Source organism: Carassius auratus, chromosome 35 (assembly GCF_003368295.1).
Source record: "Carassius auratus strain Wakin chromosome 35, ASM336829v1, whole genome shotgun sequence".
NCBI lineage: Eukaryota > Metazoa > Chordata > Actinopteri > Cypriniformes > Cyprinidae > Carassius > Carassius auratus.
Window position 1 is genome coordinate 15,715,976 of NC_039277.1, and position 21,576 is coordinate 15,737,551.

The following is a 21,576-nucleotide window of genomic DNA, read 5'->3' on the forward strand; positions in this document are numbered from 1 at the left end:
TATATATATATATATATATATATATATATATATATATGTTTTAGATTTACATTTTGATACATTTTTTATCATTATAAACTAACATTCATAATAAATATCTAATAATAATATTAATAATGTGTTTATTATCTTTCGATTAAACATTTTGCCATAATTAACAATAAATAAAAATTTAACAATTATAAAAAGTATTATTTGTTGTATGTTTATTTATTGAATAAATAAATACAAATCAATCATCATTTGTATTTATTTATTTATTTATCTCAGCATCTGCACATCCTCAGGACAACCTTGTTGTCACAGGTCACAAGATTGTATATGTTCACTATGTGTTTTAGCAGACAGTATTCTTATTCTGTCTGCTGAAACGTATACTGAACATTTTTATGAATACTATTTCTCTCTTACTTATTGTCCTCTTCTGTACAAACAGACAATCCCCAAAACCCTTAACCCTCAGTGGAGGCAGCAGTTCGACTTGCATCTGTATGACGAGGAGGGAGGCATTCTGGAGATCTCCGTTTGGGATAAAGACATTGGAAGGAGAGATGACTTTATTGGCCAGTGCGTACAAATTTCTACATATCATTAATTCACATTATCAGTATGTCTGTTACCTGGAAATCAAACCCATCAATACGCCATTGCTAGATGCTTGGTTTACAAGAAGTGCACATGTTTAACATATTTTAGGTGTCAGCTGGACCTGTCAAAGTTGAGCAGAGAGAAGACGCATGAGCTGGAACTTGAGCTGGAGGAGGATAAAGGGACACTGGTACTCCTGGTGACTCTGACCGCCACAGTCACGGTGTCCATCTCTGACCTGTCTGTCAACCTACTGGACGACCCAGACGAACGCCAGCAGATCATTAAGAGATATGTGAGTGTCGTCACCACAGCCAAACAGAACAGTTCTGCACAAAAGGGCTCATTTGACACTGTACAGCAAGTGTTGCTCTTAACATGTCTTCCTCTAGAGGGCGCTTGACCACTGAATCCTCCACTGAGCAGCATTCAAATCTCAGTATGGGTTTTATACAGGCCCGTCGTCAAGGGGGGGCATCGGGGGGCAGTGCCCCCCCAAATGACTTTTTGTGCCCCCCTAAACGTAATGCACAGAACAATTAACCAAACTTGCATTACTGTGCATTCACACCGCCGGCGTCGAGAGCGTCAAAGTGGCCGGAAGTCATTCATTTTCAATATAAACCAGCTGCGAGGAGCGGCGCGGCGCGACTTGGCCTTTGAGAGCGTCGAGCAGAGTTTAAAATAAATCAAGGCAACTTTATGGTAATGAGCTATGACGCGGTTGGGCAGCAACCAATCGGAACGTAGAAGTCAACCGCTTGAGAGGATTCCAGAGGACGCAGCTTACTGCTGTTTCGCGTTTGCATCTATGATGTGTCCCTGTTTGCGTACAGGGACATAAAAAATAATTAAAAGTGATACGTGGACCAAGGTGTCTGAGATCGTTCATTTTAAGTAAAGTACCTTAATATGTCTTCCACAACAACATTTAATGAGATCAACTTATAACGTTATCCTCCTTGTGGTTAGTCTGCAGATGATCAACAAGTCTGTTTGCTTTGCGGCCACTTTTAATTCAAAATAAGCAATCCGTCTACGCCAAAGCATCTGAGCGCTCACGAAACTTTCTGCAGCGTCGTGAGCAGAACGTAAAAAGCGATTTTTGACGCCGCCGATGTGAGCGCGCAGTTAGACTTTTGAAACTGAACGTTGTTGATTTAAATCATTGCAATAATAACGTTGTTTCAGCAAAACTTGGCTCACAGGAACAGTAATCACTACAACGGTAACACTAGAAATGCATAACACATTACCTTCAGAAATGATTCAGACGATTCATTATTCAACGAATTATTACACAGAACATAATTTTAAATATAATTATATTCATAAATGACTGTTAAAACATCCCAAAACAGCAACCAAACCTTGCAAAGACCTACCTCATTAATTATTCAAATACAACAGCCAATGGCAAGTCTCCAGCAGCAGACCTTTCAATATGTTATTTTTGTTTTAGTAGTTTTATTAATTCAAATTACAATATGCAGTATGTGTGTAAGTAGTATATGTATATATAAATCATGCAATTCATTTAGTTAAGCATACAGTATTGTATTGTTTATTCGCAGCTGAGCTGCGCGTTGCATGCGATCTCAGAATAAATTTTTGGCGGTTTTGGAAATGTTAAGAGACAATAAACAGAGACGTTGAGATCAAACGGTGAAGTATTTTATTTGAATAATTCAACAAAACAAGACTATTGTGGTCTATTTTAGTTATAGCCTAATATGGGTTTATGTTATGGTCTGTCTCAGATCATTAAAAAAAGTGTGCCCCCCTATGAAAATTAAATGCCCCCCCATTTGGTTTGTTCTGGCGACGGCCCTGGTTTTATATTATTACAAAATTCAGCTGTGCATCACACAAATAACTTACATTTAAAAAATATATTCAGATCAAAAACAGGTATTTTAAACTGGAATAATATTTCACAATATAACTGTTTTAACTGTATCAAATGATCAAATAATTACAGCAGAATCTTGTAGTGCTCTATTCTGCAGTACACTTCTATGACCAAAAGGGGGCGTAAGATTACCACAGTCCAGTGCACTACTGGATTAACACTGGCCTCGTTCACAACTGGACAACAGTGGAGTAACTCATATAAAACAAAGACATCTCGCTCCTCTCAGAGCTGTCTGTCCTCTCTATTCACGGTTTGTCTTTGTCCTGCCACTGTCCCCCGGAGGGCCGGTCAGTGAACCGCTTACAGAAACTCACCACCAATGCAGACTGACCTTCTTTCATAACAGCTGCATAATCAAGATGTATTCGTGAGAGCCACCAGATAATCTAGCGTGGCGGCTCAATGTTTATGTCTCAGTGTCCACAGCCGAGTGGCTCTGACGGGGGATTAGAGAAAGTTAGGGCCAAAATAGAGCTGTCAGAAACATATGGGTGTATTGCTGCTCGGCAGATTGTGCGCTTTGAATGTAGGCATGGGCCTCAGTGATGGGTTTTTGATCTTTTTCAGAGTCCACTGAGGTCGTTCCTTAACCTGAAGGATGTCGGAGTCGTGCAGGTGAAGATCCTGCGGGCCGAGGAGCTGATGGCTGCTGATGTCACAGGTAAATGTCGTATGTCACTTCCTGTGTTCATTTGTGCCCAGTGAAACAAAAAGCAGGATTCTTACTGTCTCGAAAAACCTGTAATTATCAGGCGATTTTAAAACTATGTCCTGGAAAACTCATGGAAAGTATCTAATTTCTGCAGTGAAAAAATACTTATATTTTTTGTAGTTATGCTATGCTTTAAAACATTTAATTAACTACATATGACTCTCTGATCAATTCTGCCAAATGTATTAAACAAGCTTTTTTTGTGTGTGTGTGCATGTTTTTCAAAGATACAGTTAAAACAATAATATTGTGAAATATTCTGTCAATTTAAAAGTGGTGTATCACTTTCCACAAAAAATATTACATTTAATAGTTTAATAATAGATTATTATATTAATAAGCAGCAAAAACTGTTTTCAGCACTGATAATAATAAGTGTTTCTTGAGCAGCAAATCAGCATATTAGATGTTTTAATTATGGAATAAATACAAATTTTAAATACCGTATATTAAAAATAAAAACGGTTCTTTTATATTGTAATAATACTTATTACAGTTGTTACTATATTTCTGATAAAATAAATTCACACATAAATATATATTTTTTTTTTGGGGGGGGGGGGGGGGGGGGATAAATCCAACTCTTTTTGATGTATAAACACCTTTAAAATATACCTGGACTGTAAACTGGATGGTCTATAAGACTTTCCCAGGCATTTTCCAGATTTTTCAGAGGAGATGTATGATGCAAAGATGACCGTCTTGAAGAGAGGAGTCTCCTAATTTCATATTTTTCTCACTCATAAGTTGATCTAGTTTTTGCGGTTTGCGGTTCTCTCAGAAGCGGCCCACCTCATGGGCTCTGATTTCATGCTTCTTCTAATACCACACTATGGTGGACAGACAAAGGCTTTTAAAAAGCTTTTGCACACACACACACACACACACCTTCTGTGCCTTTCTTAAAAAAGGTTTAAAAAGACTAGTCTTCCAATCTGATTTTTAGCTCCTGTACACTATTTTCCCTCGAAAATTCACCCACACGAGCTGAGAGCTATTATTTTTTGCAATGAATTAAAATTGTGATTGAAGTTAAATGAAGATATCAGTTTAAACTGACCATAACGACCATATCTCGCTCAGGTATTTTAAATTGTTTGAATGCAACAATTTGTTTCAGGAAAGAGCGACCCGTTCTGCATTGCAGAGTTGTGTAACGAGCGTCTGCAGACACACACGGTCTACAAGACACTGAATCCTGAGTGGAATAAAGTCTTCACCTTGTGAGTTCATTATGCACTTCCACCGCTGCTCCCAGCAGAAATATCCACAGCTGATGAAGTTGTTCTGTCACCTGGACTCACATTTACAAAACCAATCAGCTGTAATTTGGCTTGATTGTGTAATATATGACATTATAGAAAACATCAAATGAAAATGTATCCCATTCACTTATTAACAAGTCGACATGCATGCAAGGTCAAAAAACACTTTCATTGTCTAATAATGTGCATTTATTTTTACTTACTTGCTCAACGACTCCCAAACAATTTGCTCAACGATGCATTATTCCAAACCTCTCCTTTGCCTGATGCTAATCTGCGGTGATTGGTCTCATTTTCATTTCATCGTGAGCTTTTAATGCCTGATAAAGCAACTTTACTGATGAAACCGCTATTTCTACTGCTCCAAAAGCAGCACCTAGTGGCAAAGAAAACATTTGCATTTTTATTCAGACCAACTGGAAAAGACCAAAAAGTTGGGCGGGCAACATGCTAAAGTTTCATGTTGACTGAAACAGCTTGGGATTCGTTTTAAAAACGACTTGTTTCAATGATTCAGACATGACTCTTTCTTTTGAAAGACAATAACTTTATACACGATGCACTTTTAGATTTTAAAACTTTGCAGGATGTTTTCATTCACTTAGAGCTGTGTTACACACATGAAAGGTCATTTTCAAAAATCCATAATGGAGCACTTTAAGAAATATGAACAGAGCAGTAAACATCATCATGATTCTTGGATGATATTCATTTGTTGTTGGAGGATGTTTAGGTGGTTTTCTGCTGGCCTAGCAAGTCCATCCTTGCACCAATTGTTTATTAAATTTTGGCCTCCTGGTCTGACTTAGTTTTAGTAATTTAGTGAGACTATCACCATTTACATTTATGCATTTAGCAGACGCTTTTATCCAAAGCAACTTACAGTGCATTCAGGCTAACATTTTTTACCTAACATGAGCTCCCTGGGAATCGAACCCACAACCTTGCGCTGCTAACACAATGCTCTACCACTTGAGCCACAGGAACACTTTTACCTGCAATATATCACAATATCTCTTGCATGCTTTCTTCTCTTTTGTCTAATATCATAAATTAATTCTTCTAGTTCCAATATCAGTAGAACTGTATAAGAAGTGTTATTAAACCACACATTAATAAAAAAAAAAAAAAAGAAAAAAGAAAAATGAATGTGGTGGAATTGAGGTATCAATGCAATGTTGTGAAAATGGACAGATAGCAGATCGATCATAATTTCCTACAGAATTTTACTCAGAAATATGTCACTTTATTATGGAAGTTTTTTTCTGCCATGGCACTAAAAAGTAAAAAAGGTAACTGACCACAAATCTCACAATTCTGACTTTTCTCATGATTCTGAGATGCAAACTAAGATTTCAGAGAAAAAAATTGTGCGATATAAACTCACAAATAACCTTCCATACAGTACATTATGGCATTTCAATGCATTGCAAATTCCTGTTTGCAATAATGTATTGTGCCTTTAGTATAATTGTAAACTCCATATATTATAATCAATAATAATGGAACGTATTCTGCAAAAAATTTTTATAGCACACCTTGAGCTAAAAAAGGCAGCAAGATTTAAGGTACCAATTATCATCCAATCAAATCCTGATGTCAAGTACCACCCTCCATAATTTCCCACAGAAGTGCGCCACATTATGGCATTCAAATGTTTTGCAAATTCCATTTAATGTTGACTTCATACAGTTTTTGTTATATTATATAGCGAAAAAGAATAAGAATGATTCTGTATATTTAGTTTTGTGTTTGTTTTGGCCCTGCAGCAACGTGAAAGACATTCACTCAGTGCTGGAGATCTCCGTGTACGACGAGGACAGAGACCGCAGTGCTGATTTCCTGGGTAAAGTGGCCATCCCGTTATTAAACGTAAGCTTCTCCGAAATCCACGTGTGTTTTTAAAGACGCTTTTATAGATGTGTTTGAACGAGATTGACGGTGGCGGGTCTTTAAAAGCACACACAGCCAGGCCTCCCGGTGCCTGGCTAATGTCTCTGTGACAGAGGGATGCTGGTAATGAGCAGGTACTTGTCAGAGTTGGAAGTGTTGGAAGGAGGGAGGGATGGGGAGGGGATGTGCGGCTGGCTGTTTGATGCTGCCGCTGGGAGATCAGGGGTCAGCCGAGGAGGGGGGTCCGCTGGGGCTTCGCCAGACAGCAGGCTGTCACGTCTTCTTCACACAGATCCGCAACAGTGAACAGAAGGCCTACGTCTTAAAAAACAAGGAGCTGACAAGGCCAACAAAGGGGGTCATCTTTCTCGAAGCAGACGTCATCTTCAACGCCGTAAGTGTGCACTGCGCCCAGAGCGCTGGATGTTGTGTCTTTTGTTTGCGCTTTTCCACACTGTGGAATATGCAGTAATTATTGATGCATAGAGAACTCCAGCGCTAATTAAAACAAATCATAGTGCTTCTTATCGCTTCAAGGTGAAAGCCAGTTTGCGGACGTTCGTTCCACCAGAACAGAAGTACATCGAAGAGGAGTCCAAAGTCTCTAAACAGGTAAAATAAAAAAATTTAACTATTCATTAAAAAGATTAGCTCATAGATAATGACACCTCTGTCATTATTTACTCCCCTTTTAATCGTTCCACAAAACACGTGCTGTTATTTTACTAAAAAAAACACAAAAAGTTTTTTTTTTTCTTTTTTTTTGAAGAATCATTACACAGCTGTGTCCATAAAATGAAAAAGTGGTTAAAAAAACTCCAAAAAGGCTAAAATAAATAAAATAATAATTTTATTAATTAGTTTATGTTTTTAATTGTTATTATTTTCTGATAGTTCATTTATACAGTTTTTATTTCAGTTTTAGTTTTAGTTATTTTAGTACATCAGATTAAACTGAATAACACTGAGAAATGTTTCCTTGGCAACTATCTAAAATTAAATATGTTTACAAATGTTTATATTTTGTTTTTATTTCAGTTATTATTCTTCATTTGTCATTTATCTATCTTTTTGTATTTTCAGTTTTCATTTTTCATTTGTTTGAAACATTTTGTCTGTTCGTCTTTTTTTATTAGTTTTCTATTATGTCTAGATAGGTTAATTCATTAAAATTCATTTTTAATTCAGTTTTAGTTAATTTAAGTAAAAAAGATTCCTTTTCAATTAATGTTAACGGGTTAACGGAGTGTCTATTTACACTAACTCCGCCCACCATCGTGTGATTGGGCTACACAAGATTTCAAAATACGCCTGCTATACAACAGCTGCAGTGGTGTAGGTAGTAAAGCACATAATGTTATGATAATAGCATCTATCACTATTTGCACTTAGCTGCTGCCTATTGTTAATTTCAATTAATTAAAATGATTTTTTTTTTGTTTTGCTTTAGTTAACTTCAATAACAATGCTTCAGAAGACTCTGAATGTAAATCACAAAAGTCATACGGACAACTTTTATGGGGCTTTTATGATACATTTGAGTTCCATATATAAAATAACAGCACACGGGTGTGAGATCACATCGGGGCGAGTAAATAATAACATAATATTAATTTTTAGGTAAACTGTTCATTTAATTCAACGGCTGCAATTAAATCAAAACCACCCCAATGAGTGCCGCCGGTCCCATGCCCACCACACAATAGGCCGAGGTGTTTGGGACAGGGGGCGCAAGCGCTGAATCGCTGCGTTTTCCCCCTTGCCCTGCCGCTCTAGGTGTTGAATAGAAATGTCAAGCCGGCCCTCATGAGAGGAGAGGGGCCACCCCAGAGGGCCCGGCTGCGGCTCTATGGCTGTGCCTGCTCATTGTCCTCTCTCTCGATGTGCCTGCGTGACAAAAGCGCTGAATTGGAGGGGCTGGGCTGAATCAGACGCTGTCACAAAGCTGCGCATTGAGCAGAACAGACCGATTCTTCAGTCCTTTATGCCCGTCTCAGTGAAGAGTTCAACCGCGGATTCGGCCGTATATCTAACCCCAGCTGTCAGTCACACCGTCACTTATGGAGATGATTACATTTAGCTCCTTTTTTGATATGCCATGAGATTAGTGCACCTTTTGGGCTGGTTTGTGTTAATCATGCGAATCAGAACAAGAAGAAGTCGTTTCATTTTCACTAGTTTGGCCTTTGATTGAAGAGAATAATATTTATGTTTTATAAAAAAAGTATGTAACAAAATCTAAATTTGGAATGTTTATTGTATAAAAGTGTTTCTTTTTTTTGGTGCACACAAGTTTGAGGTCAGTAAGATTTTTTTTTTATAAATACTTAAATGGATTCAAAGTGTAAAGATTCATCACGTTTATGTTACAAATTGATAATGTTAAATCGATCAAAAGTGACAGAGACATTTAGTGTTATAAAAGATAATAAACAGTGCTCTTTTGAATTCTCTATTCGTCAAAGAATCCTGAAACAATTTAGCATGCCCCCCCCCCCAAAAAAAAAATTAGACAGCAATAATTATTATTGTTTCTTGAGCAGCAAATCTCCCTATTAGAATTATTTCTGAAAGAAACATCATGTGACACTGAAGACTGGAGTAATGTAAAACAATTCAATTACATTTATACACAATTAAAATATATTTAATATATAAAAGTTATAGGGATTTGTAATAATATTTCACTATATTAAAATACATGTACTATGTTAAAATACAACTCATATAATTGCACAATATATAGAATTGTGAGAATATAAGGTAATACATAATATAGTTCTTATACAAGTAAATTATATAAAATAGACCTATTCTAATATATTCTATATTCCTTTGGTTTGAATATATGTCATAAAATATATTTATGTAATATAAACATAAAATATATCAATATATTTCAGTAACATTTTCGATATAATATTTCCTATTTCTTGCTATTCAGCAGTATTCTCCAAAAATGCTCATAATTTTTAAGGAGGCTGTGCTGTAGTTTATGGCTAACAGCTCTTGTTTTGGTTGAATTTCTCTCTCACATTCTCAGATGCTGCAGCAGAATTTTAACCGAGTGAAGCGCTGCGTCCTCTTCCTCATTAACGTGGGCTCCTACATCAACAGCTGTTTTCAATGGGAGTCCCCCCGCAGGAGTTTATGTGCTTTCTTGGTAGGTGGCAAATACACACAGAAACAAACACCATATTGATACACACAGCTCAAAGAAACTCAAACTCACGTATTATAGATTAAAAGATAGGTCTAGTCTAGAGAATAAATATATGGATGCAGAGAATGTATATAATATGATTTGAGTGTGTTTGGTGACTCTTCTGTGTTGAAGGGCTGTGATGTGTCAAGTGTGCTCGTAGTTTAGCGCTGAAGAACCCTTGAGCTAAAACAAGTAGATGTGCTCTCTCTCTGTGGCCTCGTGCCTGACCTCCCCCCACGCCCCCAGCCCCCCACGAACACCTCAACAGCCCTTCACACGGTTCACACACTCCATCTACTCACTTCCTTCCTGTACCTGAAGGAGGCGCTGTAGACTCTGAGTCGCCCTCACAATAGATTCGCTTTGCCCTTTTCATCTGTACCTGTTCATGGAAATGAACTGACCGAGATTTGACCTCCCTCTTTAAACAGTGAAGTTCAGCACGGGTTTACGACTATGAATGGAAACTTAAAGTAAAACTCATTTACAATACAATAACAAAGACTATGAAACCGTTCCAGCTCTAATATCAGATAGGATGAACCACATTCAAAGCCTTTGTGAACATCAATACATACATACTTGTATAACACACACACACACAAATATAGTGTGTATATATTCACTAATGTACACTAATGTGTATATATATATATATACGTATATACTAAGCTTTTGAAAAAGTCTCTTTTTATACTCACAAAGGCTGTATTAATTTGATTTTAAAAAATCATAAAAAGTGAAATTTTGTGACAACATTACAATTTCAATAAACTGATTTTCTAAAATATATTTTCTTTTTATTTTTTATATATTTTAAAATGTAATTTATTTCCTGTGATGGCAAAAAGTAATTTATTCCTATGATGAATAGAAAGTATATATATTATATATATATATATATATATATATATATATATATATATATATATATATTAATGAATCGTTACCGAATAAAATGATACTATTTATTGATACTATTTAAATGATACTTTATTAACAAAATCCACAGATTTTAAGTGATGGATGGATTGATGGATGGATGCCTAATTTTGTGAATTATATCACCAGCTGTCACATACTTTGAAATCATACACAGTAATTATAATGAACTATTAGTATACAACTATAGAACTATATTATATTATTTTATGTGATGATTAATATTAAATGTTATTATCAAATATTCAATATTAACTGGAGTATATTTATTTATAACCATTAGCAGTTATTGTAGTAACTTATTATAAAGGAATTATTGTAATGAAAATGGATTGCAAGACATCTATTAATCAATAAAATGATACTTTTAATAAAGAATCTTTTGGTTGTGATTGCTCAGATCTTTGTGGTGGTGGTTTGGAATTTTGAGATCTACATGGTTCCATTGTCCCTGCTGCTGTTACTGAGCTGGAATTACTTCCGGCTGGCCTCGGGGAAGGAGTCGCACGAGGGGAGCATGGTGAGTCAGTTTCTGCATGTTGAGTCTAATGAGGGCTAAATGTGTGACGTTTATCTCAAGCTCATTTCAAACACATGGCTGTCGCAGGCCGTCACAGGAAATATGACCGTCTCACCCTACCCATATATCTTTCATTATTTGAACTAACCATCAACAATTCCTGGTTTATAAAACAGTTATGTTATATTGTGCACAGCTGGAATTGAATGTTTTTATTCCAATTACTTCAGGTAATTAAAAGTAGTACAGTTATATGTGTTCTTAAACGTGCCATCCCACTTACCGGGTGTATTTGCTTATCGCATTTTCCAATTAAAATGTGTCAAACTAATTTCATGCCATCGTGAAATGTTGCCAATCAAACTAAGTGTGTACACAGAGCTCCCTGCAAATTGATTCCTTTTTTAATTGTTAAAATGGTGTTAAATGAGTGCTGATGACTTTCAGTGAGCGGTGTTTCTGAAGAGGGAGTTCGCTTCCCAATTAAGCCATCAAAATGTGAATTACATTTTTATTCAGGAGTATCAGGAGTCAGTGGCGATATGCATCAGATACATTTCAAAACAATAAAATAATAATTTTCTGCTACTTTGCAAATTAAAATATAAAATTATCATATTGACCAGCATGAATTATTTTTTTTGTAAGCTCGATTTCAGTTGACGGACACATGACACACACTGAGAGAGAATCATTTTCACATTCAGGAGATAGACAACACTATACAGTCTGTCCCAAATGTGAGCCGTATGCATATGTTTTTCAAATGTGGCCTAATGGTTAATAAATGTTGGAACAGTTGGCATTAGATTGTCATCAGTCTGTATGTGATGTAACGTGAGTCTTTAAATGACATTCTAAACTCCCCTGAGCAAAAAGGTTCTTGCTCTGAGGATAATTTTTTTATTGATCAAGAGACACACTGGAATTCTCAGTCGAGTTTTATTTAGATATCAACTTCATCTCAGATGTTTCTTTAAAAACTGATGAGAAAAATACAAATGAGATGATTCTTGATGTTGAGTGTATAAAACAGGGTTCTTCTCATTGTTATCAAATTGTGATTTACAGGCCTGGAAAAGTCAGGAAAATTAATAAAATGGTAAAAAGTCATGGAAAGTTTTTATCTGATAAAATTCAGATTCAGAAATGATTTAAATAGCAATTGTTATCATTTTATTTTTTATTATCAAGTAATCAGGGGTGGCTTGGGAAGGTCATGAAAATGCATCTGTCAGAATATTCCTATTACAAAATGAATGCGCATAGAACTTAATGAGAAATGGTGACGTTAATATGAAGATCTCATACTTATTGTGATTCAAGTTCATATTGACTTTTGCAGATTTTGGTATCTTGGTGAAGCTCAAGCATGAGATTTCTAGGGTATATTTCTTTGGAGAAGCAGGAGAGCAAAGTTTCTATTTGCTCTCCATTGACCTCAATGCTGCTTTCACTCTAACAGAAACAACTGAGTTATTAAAAAGTTTACATTTGTGATTTTTCTTGTTGCTTGATAGGAAGCGATGGAGGACCTTCTCGAGGATGTGGATGAAGAATATGACAAAGATGACAAGGTAACCATACATGTCTATGTGGAAATGTAGCGTCATTATTTCTTTGTCAACTCATTTAGACTCCTCTTATCACTTGGTCATGTTTCTGTATAGAATAGCACTATCATTTGTGTTCTTGTGTGTTATCTGAAGCTCATGAGGACAGCTGAAAGACTGGCATACAGAAACACAGTTTAATATATGTGTCAGTGCTTTAGTTCAATTGCACCTGAGGCTTGCATTGCAAAATATATAAACATATTGCAGATGTTTAACTCCAGCCATTCTTCGCATTCCCATAACCCTTTGTGTGCCACAAGGCAGCCATTAACGGCCTGAACTTTGACCGTGGGAGCTAATTTGGCTATTTTGGCACAAATGACCCAGACACCTGTTTTCCATTCATAAGGATCCCTGTCATAGGCCCGGGCTAAGCCTGGACATATGTTTACACTTAGCTTACCATGAAAATACAGCGAGGGTTGGTATCACTCTCCAAGCTTTCAGAATTTGTTCCTGCTAATTTATGGGGACAATTGATTTGTTGAACCCTGACTCTGTAAGTTGTCGGAGAAAGAATAACACAACTTGCAGCCAGTCCCACTGATTTATGTGACCAGAGACACAGGTGAGGACTGGGGTGCAGAACCGGACGCCATCAAACAAGGAAAAACACAAGATAGCATGGTTTAAATCACTTATATTTAATTGAAAAAATGATTACTGACAATCTATTAGAGCAAGCATGAAATACCCCATAAAATGGTGTAAATAAAATTCACATTTTCTTTATGAACTTATAAGAAACTGTATTTTTATTCAGAAACATTAGCAGGTGTCTTTATCGTAGTAACTTATTCTTATGAATATTGCTACTTGCTATTGAAAATCTATTTACGCACCACGTGAACAAGATTTCGATATTTATGGTCTAATATCCCATAAGAAAATTCAAAAACACTATGAATAGTTAAAGAATATGGAAAGCTCACAATTCAAATTTGATTTCCAATATTTTAAATAAAACATTTGACATTTGATTGAGATGAATTTAAATCTAATGTTTAACATTATTCCATTCAGAGGCCCTCGTTCCATATTAATGAAGCTGCGGTTTGGGATTGGAGACTTGCTGCTTTTGTGTTAAGCTACACCAAGTAACCTTTTAGTCTAAAAAGAAGAGACACCAGACAGCAAACAAAAGCTTCCCCACCCCCATGTCTTTCATTTCTCATAACACAACTAAAAAATCATGTTACCTTATTAGAAGTTTTCCTAATTCTTTTGAGTAACTTGTTATGTGCATTCAAACAACAGGACTCTGAGAGAAAGGGCTTCTTGGACAAATTCTACGCAGTTCAAGATGTGATCTTAACAGTTCAAAATGCTCTGGATGAAGTGGCCTGCTTTGGGGAAAGAGTGAAGAAGTGAGAAGCTTAGATGTTACTCATACCTTTGATGTTCCATTTTTTTTGTAGCATTAATTTTGTGTAATGAATGCATGGTTCCTCTCTTTCAGCACGTTTAACTGGTCTGTGCCTTTTCTGAGCTGGTTAGCCATAACGGTTCTATGTGCCGGTGCCACACTAATATACTTTATTCCACTACGATACATTGTGCTGGTCTGGGGTGAGAATTCCTATTGCTTTTGTGTATTCAACACTTTCCCAATGGTTTGTTGTAATGAATAATTGCAGAATGTTCTTTAAATAGAGATGCATCATTAGATCTTGCATACTAATGATTTAAAGGGTACAATATTTTGGATATTAGTAGGATGTGAACATGCATGTCCCGCACAGGTATCAATAAATTCACCAAAAAACTTCGGAACCCCTACAACATTGAGAACAACGAGCTGCTGGACTTCCTGTCTAGAGTTCCATCAGATATCCAGCTGGTAAGTTATTGATGATGATTAGTGATGTATTTTCATTCCTTTGCATGATTTACAACATGTTTGTGCAAAATGTGCTCATCAGATTCAATACAAAGAGCTCAAACCGGAGACTTCTCTGAGTCCAAGCAAGAAAAGGAAGAACAACCCCGGATAGATGCTGAACTGGGACTTTACGTTTCTGAATCAACAGCCTCCAAAGCACTGTTCACGTACAATACACTGTGAGGGTTGCAAATCTTTAAAAAGGAGATATATTTCTATTATTATTTATTCAAATTTGCACAACTATAATAGCTCAAAACCTACTTGTTCATGTAATATATTTTGTATTATATAAACATATATATATACTATGAACCTTTTTATTTAAAGAGAAAAATGCTGCAAGCCGGATTCAAACTTGTGTCGCCCATAAGAGCACCATAGCTCAAAAAACATGTGCCTACCACTTGGTCGCAGCTACAGCAAATTAGACTTTTTAAATGTTGAGTCTATATAATGTGGCTTCTGGTGCAAAAGTATCAGCCTGAAAATGTTATTTTGCAAATGTCTGCACAGTTAAATGTTATAAATGCAACAGTCTTTTTTGAAAACACCCCAAGACTTTACAGTGAACTTTACACCTTGAGGTTGCTCTATAATATAATTGTCCTTGGATAACTTTCAATCCACAAGCACAGGGAGAAACTGCACGCTGTGCATTTAAATGGAAAGAATGTACACGTGCATATGAAAAGTAACTATACATATAAATATACATGTTGTTCTAAGTATAAATGTTGTTCTTTATCCATGACAGATGTCTTATGCTGATCACTGTTCATGTGCTATGATGAAATTGTATTTTATTGTAATATTTGTACATTGTTTTGCTTCTTAATGATTTGTCAATGATCTATGAGCAAGTAACTGTTAAGCATATATACTCAAGCAGATCAATTATTATTATTAGAAAGAATTATTTGTGAACATGTAAAGAAAAAGAAAAGGCATCTTCATACAGGGCTGAAACCAACTAATGAAAATCTCTCTTTGTGATCTTTCGGATATTTATTTTCAAAAACTATGAAATAATACACCTTTTTCTGAATGTTTGTGGTTTATTTTGTATTTTATGATGAAGCCAATCTATGTTACTTCTGTACTGTATGTGAAAGGCAGGATTTGATTTTGTCCATCAGGAATTGATTGGATCTCTTTAAGGGTTTTTTTTTTTTTGGCTCAATGTCCACCAATGAATCATTCACATTAAGACAAGAATAAATAGGGTCAATTTGGATTCCATGATGACTTTAACCGCACCTTACAGAACGAAACAAATGCATTAATTAAAAACAAATTCATACATGCAGTTAAACATGGTGCCATGGGGTTTTAAGTGCATATGACGTTGTATAATCCAGTATTTTAAAATGCAGATTGTTAATCATTTGTCCAAGATCATCCAAGCAACTAATCCAGATTTCTCGGGACGGGGGTGGGACAGTAACAGATGATGAAAGAGTCATCATGCAGGTGGAGTTTTGTGTCTCCATTAATAAGTTCATATGGGCAACTGGAAGGCCCATCTCCCAGTAACAAATGAAAGGTTTATAATTAGTTTCTTTAATCTCTTCCTTATTAAATGCTTCTTTGGGAATCGGGACGGACTAATTGAGCTATGAAGGGCATCTTTTTAAAGTAGCAAAAGGGCAGTCTCTCACATGGCCTGGGCTTTTAAAAAAGATTAATGAGAATTTAAACCAGTCTTGGGTTTCCCTTCTCACTTCATTAAAGGCCTATGTAATTCTCCACAGTGCTCCTATACTGATGGCAAGCTATCACTATCATGTATAAACACTTTACAATAAAATAAATGTATTTAGAATTTTTTTATGATTAATATATTTGCATTGCAGTAATGAAATTGACTGAGGAGAAATGTAAGTAAATGTTATTAAATTTTTTATTAATGGTACTAAAATGTGCTTAATTTTCTTTTAAAAAATAAAAAAATGTAAAAGATAATTTACTTTTCCCTTTTGATTTTAGGTCGAAATATGACCCAGACATTTTTGGAGATTCTTCCATCCATACCATAAATGATAATAGTCAGCACCGGTCATCACTTTTATTCATCATGCTATCTGGAAACCAAGTCAGTCACACACAACACAAAAACAAAGTTCTAATCAAAGCACCAGTACTGTTGTATTGCAGACCATTATTCCTCAAGAGCTTGAAGCTCGTCACATTACACCCCGGGCAGAATTCAACACCCCCTCAGGCTCAGACACCCCACAGGATCACGAAGGGTGGAAAAGGTGAAAAGTGCAGTATGCGACCAGGAAATCACTGTCAAGATTGTATTTACTGTGCCTCCTTAAGTGTAAGGATTTGCTCACATGTCGAAGGAAGTAGTAGCAGCAGCATATCTCATGAGGTTTGTGTGTGTCTCCGGCCAGGCATGAGTGCTTCTCTTACACAGTCTTGTGCAATCAGAAAGAGTTTCTAGAAAACAAGGTCCAAACACTTTCATCTCCACCACACATAAAAATAACAGCTAAACACCAGCACTGACAAAATGCACGATGCTGAAACAAGTCAAACAACAAATTACAGAGTAAAACACGCCTAGATAATGAACCGTCCCTTGTTCATCTCCATGCCTCATCCCTACTGATCAGAAATACCAAAGACTGTGGAATGGATACAACACATTTAAAATTAATAATGGGCCGATCTGTATGTGGAACACGTAGCAGTGGTTGGAAAGCAATGCATGAAAGCTGCCCCCAGGTGCTGAGCAGAATATGAGCACTGGCACCTCTGCGGGTTCACACACAGTGCTATGCATCTAATTGCTGAAGTGTCCACTCACACTCGCAGTGTTTCTCCACGGCATACTAATGCACTCTCGACTCTACACGCGATGAGTGCCAGTCTGGCCTTGTGTACTCCTGATGTCTGTAGAGCTGATTAGCGGGGATCTTAGCCATTGCTGGAGAGCTGTGCAAACAGGAGGGTTTGCAGATCAGGTTATTGTTTAGATCTGCCGGCAATGCTCACAATGTTACTGTTTCAGTTGAAGATGGTAGATCTGATGTATTGGATCAAGTAGGATTCGAAGGTTGAGAAAGAATTGCTACTGAGTTGAGTGTTTACTATTCTTTAGGTTTTTTGATATTTTGGTTTGGTTCAGTTGCACAATATGACTGCCTATGTTTCCTTTGTAATCATTTTCTGCAACATAAATAACACAATGATGAAGCTTCACCATCTTACTAAAGACTAAAGAAAAGTGCCTGTCTCTATTCAAAAAACAGCCATAAGTAAAAAATGTGTGAAAAAGAGTGTGACTTTTTTTCATCCATGGAAGATATGAAAGATGTCTCATTGTTTTTGCCTATACCATGAAAGTCAGTGGGGTCCAAAACAATAATGTAAATGATGAAGGTCAGTAGATTTTCCATTTTTTAGGTGAACTATCCCATTACGGCAAACAGATTAAAGTCATGCATCAATTTTGTTTCATTTGAAGGGAAATAAGGAAGCATTCTGTAGCTTGAAATGTGAAACAACAGGGAGTTAAAAAAAAATCCCTATGAGCAGACACATATTGCTTAACCATGCCTTTCTCTACGGATTGCTCTGGTAAGCACACTTTCTGATCTGTAATACAACTACCCAACCGTTCAAAGTTTGGGATCAGTCAGTTTGTTTTAATTAAACGCCTTTTTTTCAATAAGGCACAATAAATTAATCAAAAGTGACAGTAAAGACATTTATAATGTCCATGTGACATCAGAGGGTCAGTTGGAATTTTTGGATCTTTTGATCTTCCATACAATATTAAGCAGGAAACTACATATTGATAATAATTATAAATGTTTTTGAGCTGCAAATCAGCATACTAGAATGATTTCTGAAGGTTCCTGTGACACTGAAAACTTTAAATTGCATTGCATTGCATCACAGAAATAAATACATTTAAAATATCAAAATACTGTTTTTTGTTGTATTTCTCCATCAAATAAATGCAGCCTTGGTGAACCTAAAGATAAAGATAACATTTGACTTTGACTGGTTTCTACTGTCTTCTTGCATTATCAGCACACGTTTCTCCTGTTTAACATTGTGCTGCTTTGACACAATCTGTATTGTATGAAGCACTATGTGAATTAGGGTAGCTTGACTTTATACTTCTTTCAAAACTATTTAAAAAACCTCCAGTTCCTCAAAGTGCCCAATCTCAGTTGGAATGAGATTAATTCGCTAACCAACAAGAATCTGAAGAGTGACTCACTGAAGGAACTGCAGTTTCAGGCAAATCGACTGGATTTAATGTAAAAGAAGGACGGTGGATTCAAAGGTCTTTTTAAGTCTCTCTTGAACCCAACTCACATTGATATATCACTTAAAAAGCTTAATGAAATACCAGATAATATATTCAGCTTTTTTCCAAAGACAATAAAATATCTTAGCGTGAGCAGGAACACGCTTGCAGATTTTGAGTGGGAACAGCTCATATATTTACCCCAGTTAGAGGCTCTGGATCTAAGTAAGAACAAACTGATGAAAACTATCAAAATATACAGGTTCGTTGAAGGTCTTAGACTTGAGCCATAATCTCATCTTCAGATTGCATCACAGCTTTCTCAATGATGTAAAAAACCGATGATCCTCAGTCATGCTTTCAAGCGCTCGCAGCACATCAGCGATGCATCCTTTCAGACCGGTAGCGATCACTACCTGAGCATGCTAAACCTGCAGAGAAACCCTATCCACTGCACCTGTGACCTTCTGGACTTCATTCCCTTTGACTTCATTGGAATCCAAAAGGGGTCATCCAATGAACAGTCTGGACTTTAAAAATGCCTGCATCAACAACGGAATTGCTCAAATCCTTTGTGTTCTCACTTCATCCATCTTCACTGTCATGATGTCTACAACCGTCATGATACATGTGTTCTACTGGGACATGTTGTACATTTATAAACCTATGTAAGGTATGATACAAAGGACTCTTACGGTGTCAGAATGGGTACTGAACCACTTGTATTTTGAGCTGGAATCTGGAGGAAGACAAGTTCGTCCACTCAGCCTGGCCGAAAGAGATTGGACTCCTAGTATACCGATCATGGATAACCTGAACCAGACTGTAAACCAAAGTAGAAAGATGATAGTTGTGCTGACGGAGGGATTTGGTCACAGTGGGATCTTCAATATGGCAGCTTTTCTGGCACGACAAAGGCTGCTGAAAGAGGGTGTGCATGTGATGTTGTTGGTCATGCTAGAACCGGTTCTTCGACAGTCGAGAATCCTAAACTTGCGGCGCTGTCTGTTTGACACAGTGTGCTGGAGTGGCCCAGAAACCCAGCGGCAGAAGGCTTTTTCTGGCACAGTCTGAGAAACGCAATGTTTACAAATGACTTCAGTGGATGATGAACTGGTACAAAATGAGTAATTTTGGTTGAAATACATGGTTGAAGCTTTCTTGGAAGCTCTTTTTTCCCCTGAACTGTTTGTGATTACAATGTTGAGGAACTTTTTACATTTATTTAGATTTGTAAATGTATTGTTAAAAATTGATACATTACTAAAGTAAAGAGTTGGTCAAAAATCTATACAGGCTAACGCTCTAGAACAACATTAACAATATAAAACATATCACTATTTTTATCTACATGGGGGCATTGTATTGTACACTAATGTAACACTCATTCCCAAGTTAGTTTTTATCCAATGAAACCAAAGTCAAATGAGTTTTTCACCATTCTGTCTGGAAAGAGTACCCTACCAATGCAGTCACTTCCCTCTTGAACTAATTTTATCAACAACTTCTCAAATTAATCTTAGTTATAGTGCAATCAGAGTCACTATTGTACAGGACATACTCTGATGTGCTTTATCACTATCAGAGAGTGATACAGCGTGGTGACATATTTTTATCACTCCCTTTTGTGGACTCACATAGTTACAATACACAAACATACAGTTACTCCAGCTCTCTACGTCCCTCCCTTTTTCATCTTTTATTCATCAGGAAACCAGTGATGAAAAATGCATGACTCCAGGCAATGAAATGAATGCAAAATGAAAACTGTGGGCGTATAAAATAAGGGTGAGAGAAAGAATGCCTCTATCCAGGGTGACAATGGCACAAGGTGCGGATCATGGCGAGTGCAGTGATTCTGAAGAAAAACTTTCTGCTAACACTTTTTATGTTAATAAAGTAGATGAACTTCTGATGGACCCGTTTCATTTCTAGCATTACGAGAACCTGGGAAGACACTGTGTGCTGGCTGAATAATATTGTACAGTATGATGAGCTAAACTTACAAAATATCACTCATATACTGAAGGCCAACCATGAGAAACAAAGCACAAATAATATGGTTTACAACTTAGGACCCAAAGTGCATCACATGGACCATTTATTTCATGAATACGTTAAAGGGTTAGTTCGCCCAAAAATGAAAATTATGTCATTAATAACTCACCCTTATGCTGTTCCAAACATGTAAGGCCTCCTTTTATCTTCGGAACACAGTTTAAGATATTTTAGATTTAGTTCGAGAGCTCTCAGTCCCTCCATTGAAGCTGTGTGTACGGTATACTGTCCATGTCCAGAAAGGTAATAAAATCATCATCAGAGTAGTCCATGTGACATCAGAGAGTCAGTTAGAATTTGCTGAAGCATCGAAAATACATTTTGGTTCAAAAATAGCAAAAACTACGACTTTATTCGGCATTGTCTTCTCTTCCGTGTCTGTGTGAGAGAGAGTTCAAATCAAAACAGCTGGATTTCCGGTTTGCAAACGAATCATTCAGTTCACCAAATCGAACTGAATAGTTTCAAACGGTTCGCGTCTTGGGAAGTCGTGGCCTAATGGTTAGAGGGTTGGACTCCCAATCGAAGGGTTGTGAGTTCTAGTCTTGGGCCGGACGGAATTGTGGGTGGGGGGAGTGCATGTAGTTCTCTCTCCACCTTCAATACCACGACTTAGGTGCCCTTGAGCAAGGCATCGAACTGCTCCCTGGGCGCCGCAGCATAAATGGCTGCCCACTGCTCCGGGTGTGTGCTCACAGTGTGTGTGT

The 21,576-nt window shown here is 36.8% G+C and overlaps 1 protein-coding gene and 1 pseudogene across 1 annotated transcript in view; both read left to right on the top strand.

Annotated features, from left to right (window-relative positions):
* LOC113054593 (multiple C2 and transmembrane domain-containing protein 1-like) overlaps nucleotides 1-16,343 on the top strand; it is a 33,555-nt gene extending 17,212 nt beyond the window's left edge. Inside the window, exons 7-20 of the mRNA XM_026220247.1 lie at nucleotides 437-567; nucleotides 697-883; nucleotides 3,071-3,164; nucleotides 4,336-4,438; nucleotides 6,250-6,352; nucleotides 6,666-6,767; nucleotides 6,911-6,985; nucleotides 9,417-9,536; nucleotides 10,921-11,040; nucleotides 12,561-12,617; nucleotides 13,914-14,023; nucleotides 14,116-14,225; nucleotides 14,399-14,496; nucleotides 14,579-16,343. Coding sequence (XP_026076032.1) covers nucleotides 437-567; nucleotides 697-883; nucleotides 3,071-3,164; nucleotides 4,336-4,438; nucleotides 6,250-6,352; nucleotides 6,666-6,767; nucleotides 6,911-6,985; nucleotides 9,417-9,536; nucleotides 10,921-11,040; nucleotides 12,561-12,617; nucleotides 13,914-14,023; nucleotides 14,116-14,225; nucleotides 14,399-14,496; nucleotides 14,579-14,650 — 1,482 coding nt within the window. The 3' untranslated portion in view covers nucleotides 14,651-16,343. The remainder of the gene's footprint in view (nucleotides 1-436; nucleotides 568-696; nucleotides 884-3,070; nucleotides 3,165-4,335; nucleotides 4,439-6,249; nucleotides 6,353-6,665; nucleotides 6,768-6,910; nucleotides 6,986-9,416; nucleotides 9,537-10,920; nucleotides 11,041-12,560; nucleotides 12,618-13,913; nucleotides 14,024-14,115; nucleotides 14,226-14,398; nucleotides 14,497-14,578) is intronic.
* Nucleotides 16,344-16,880: 537 nt separating this feature from the next.
* LOC113053930 (toll-like receptor 8) lies at nucleotides 16,881-19,984 on the top strand (annotated as a pseudogene).
* The last annotated feature ends 1,592 nt before the right edge of the window (nucleotides 19,985-21,576 follow it).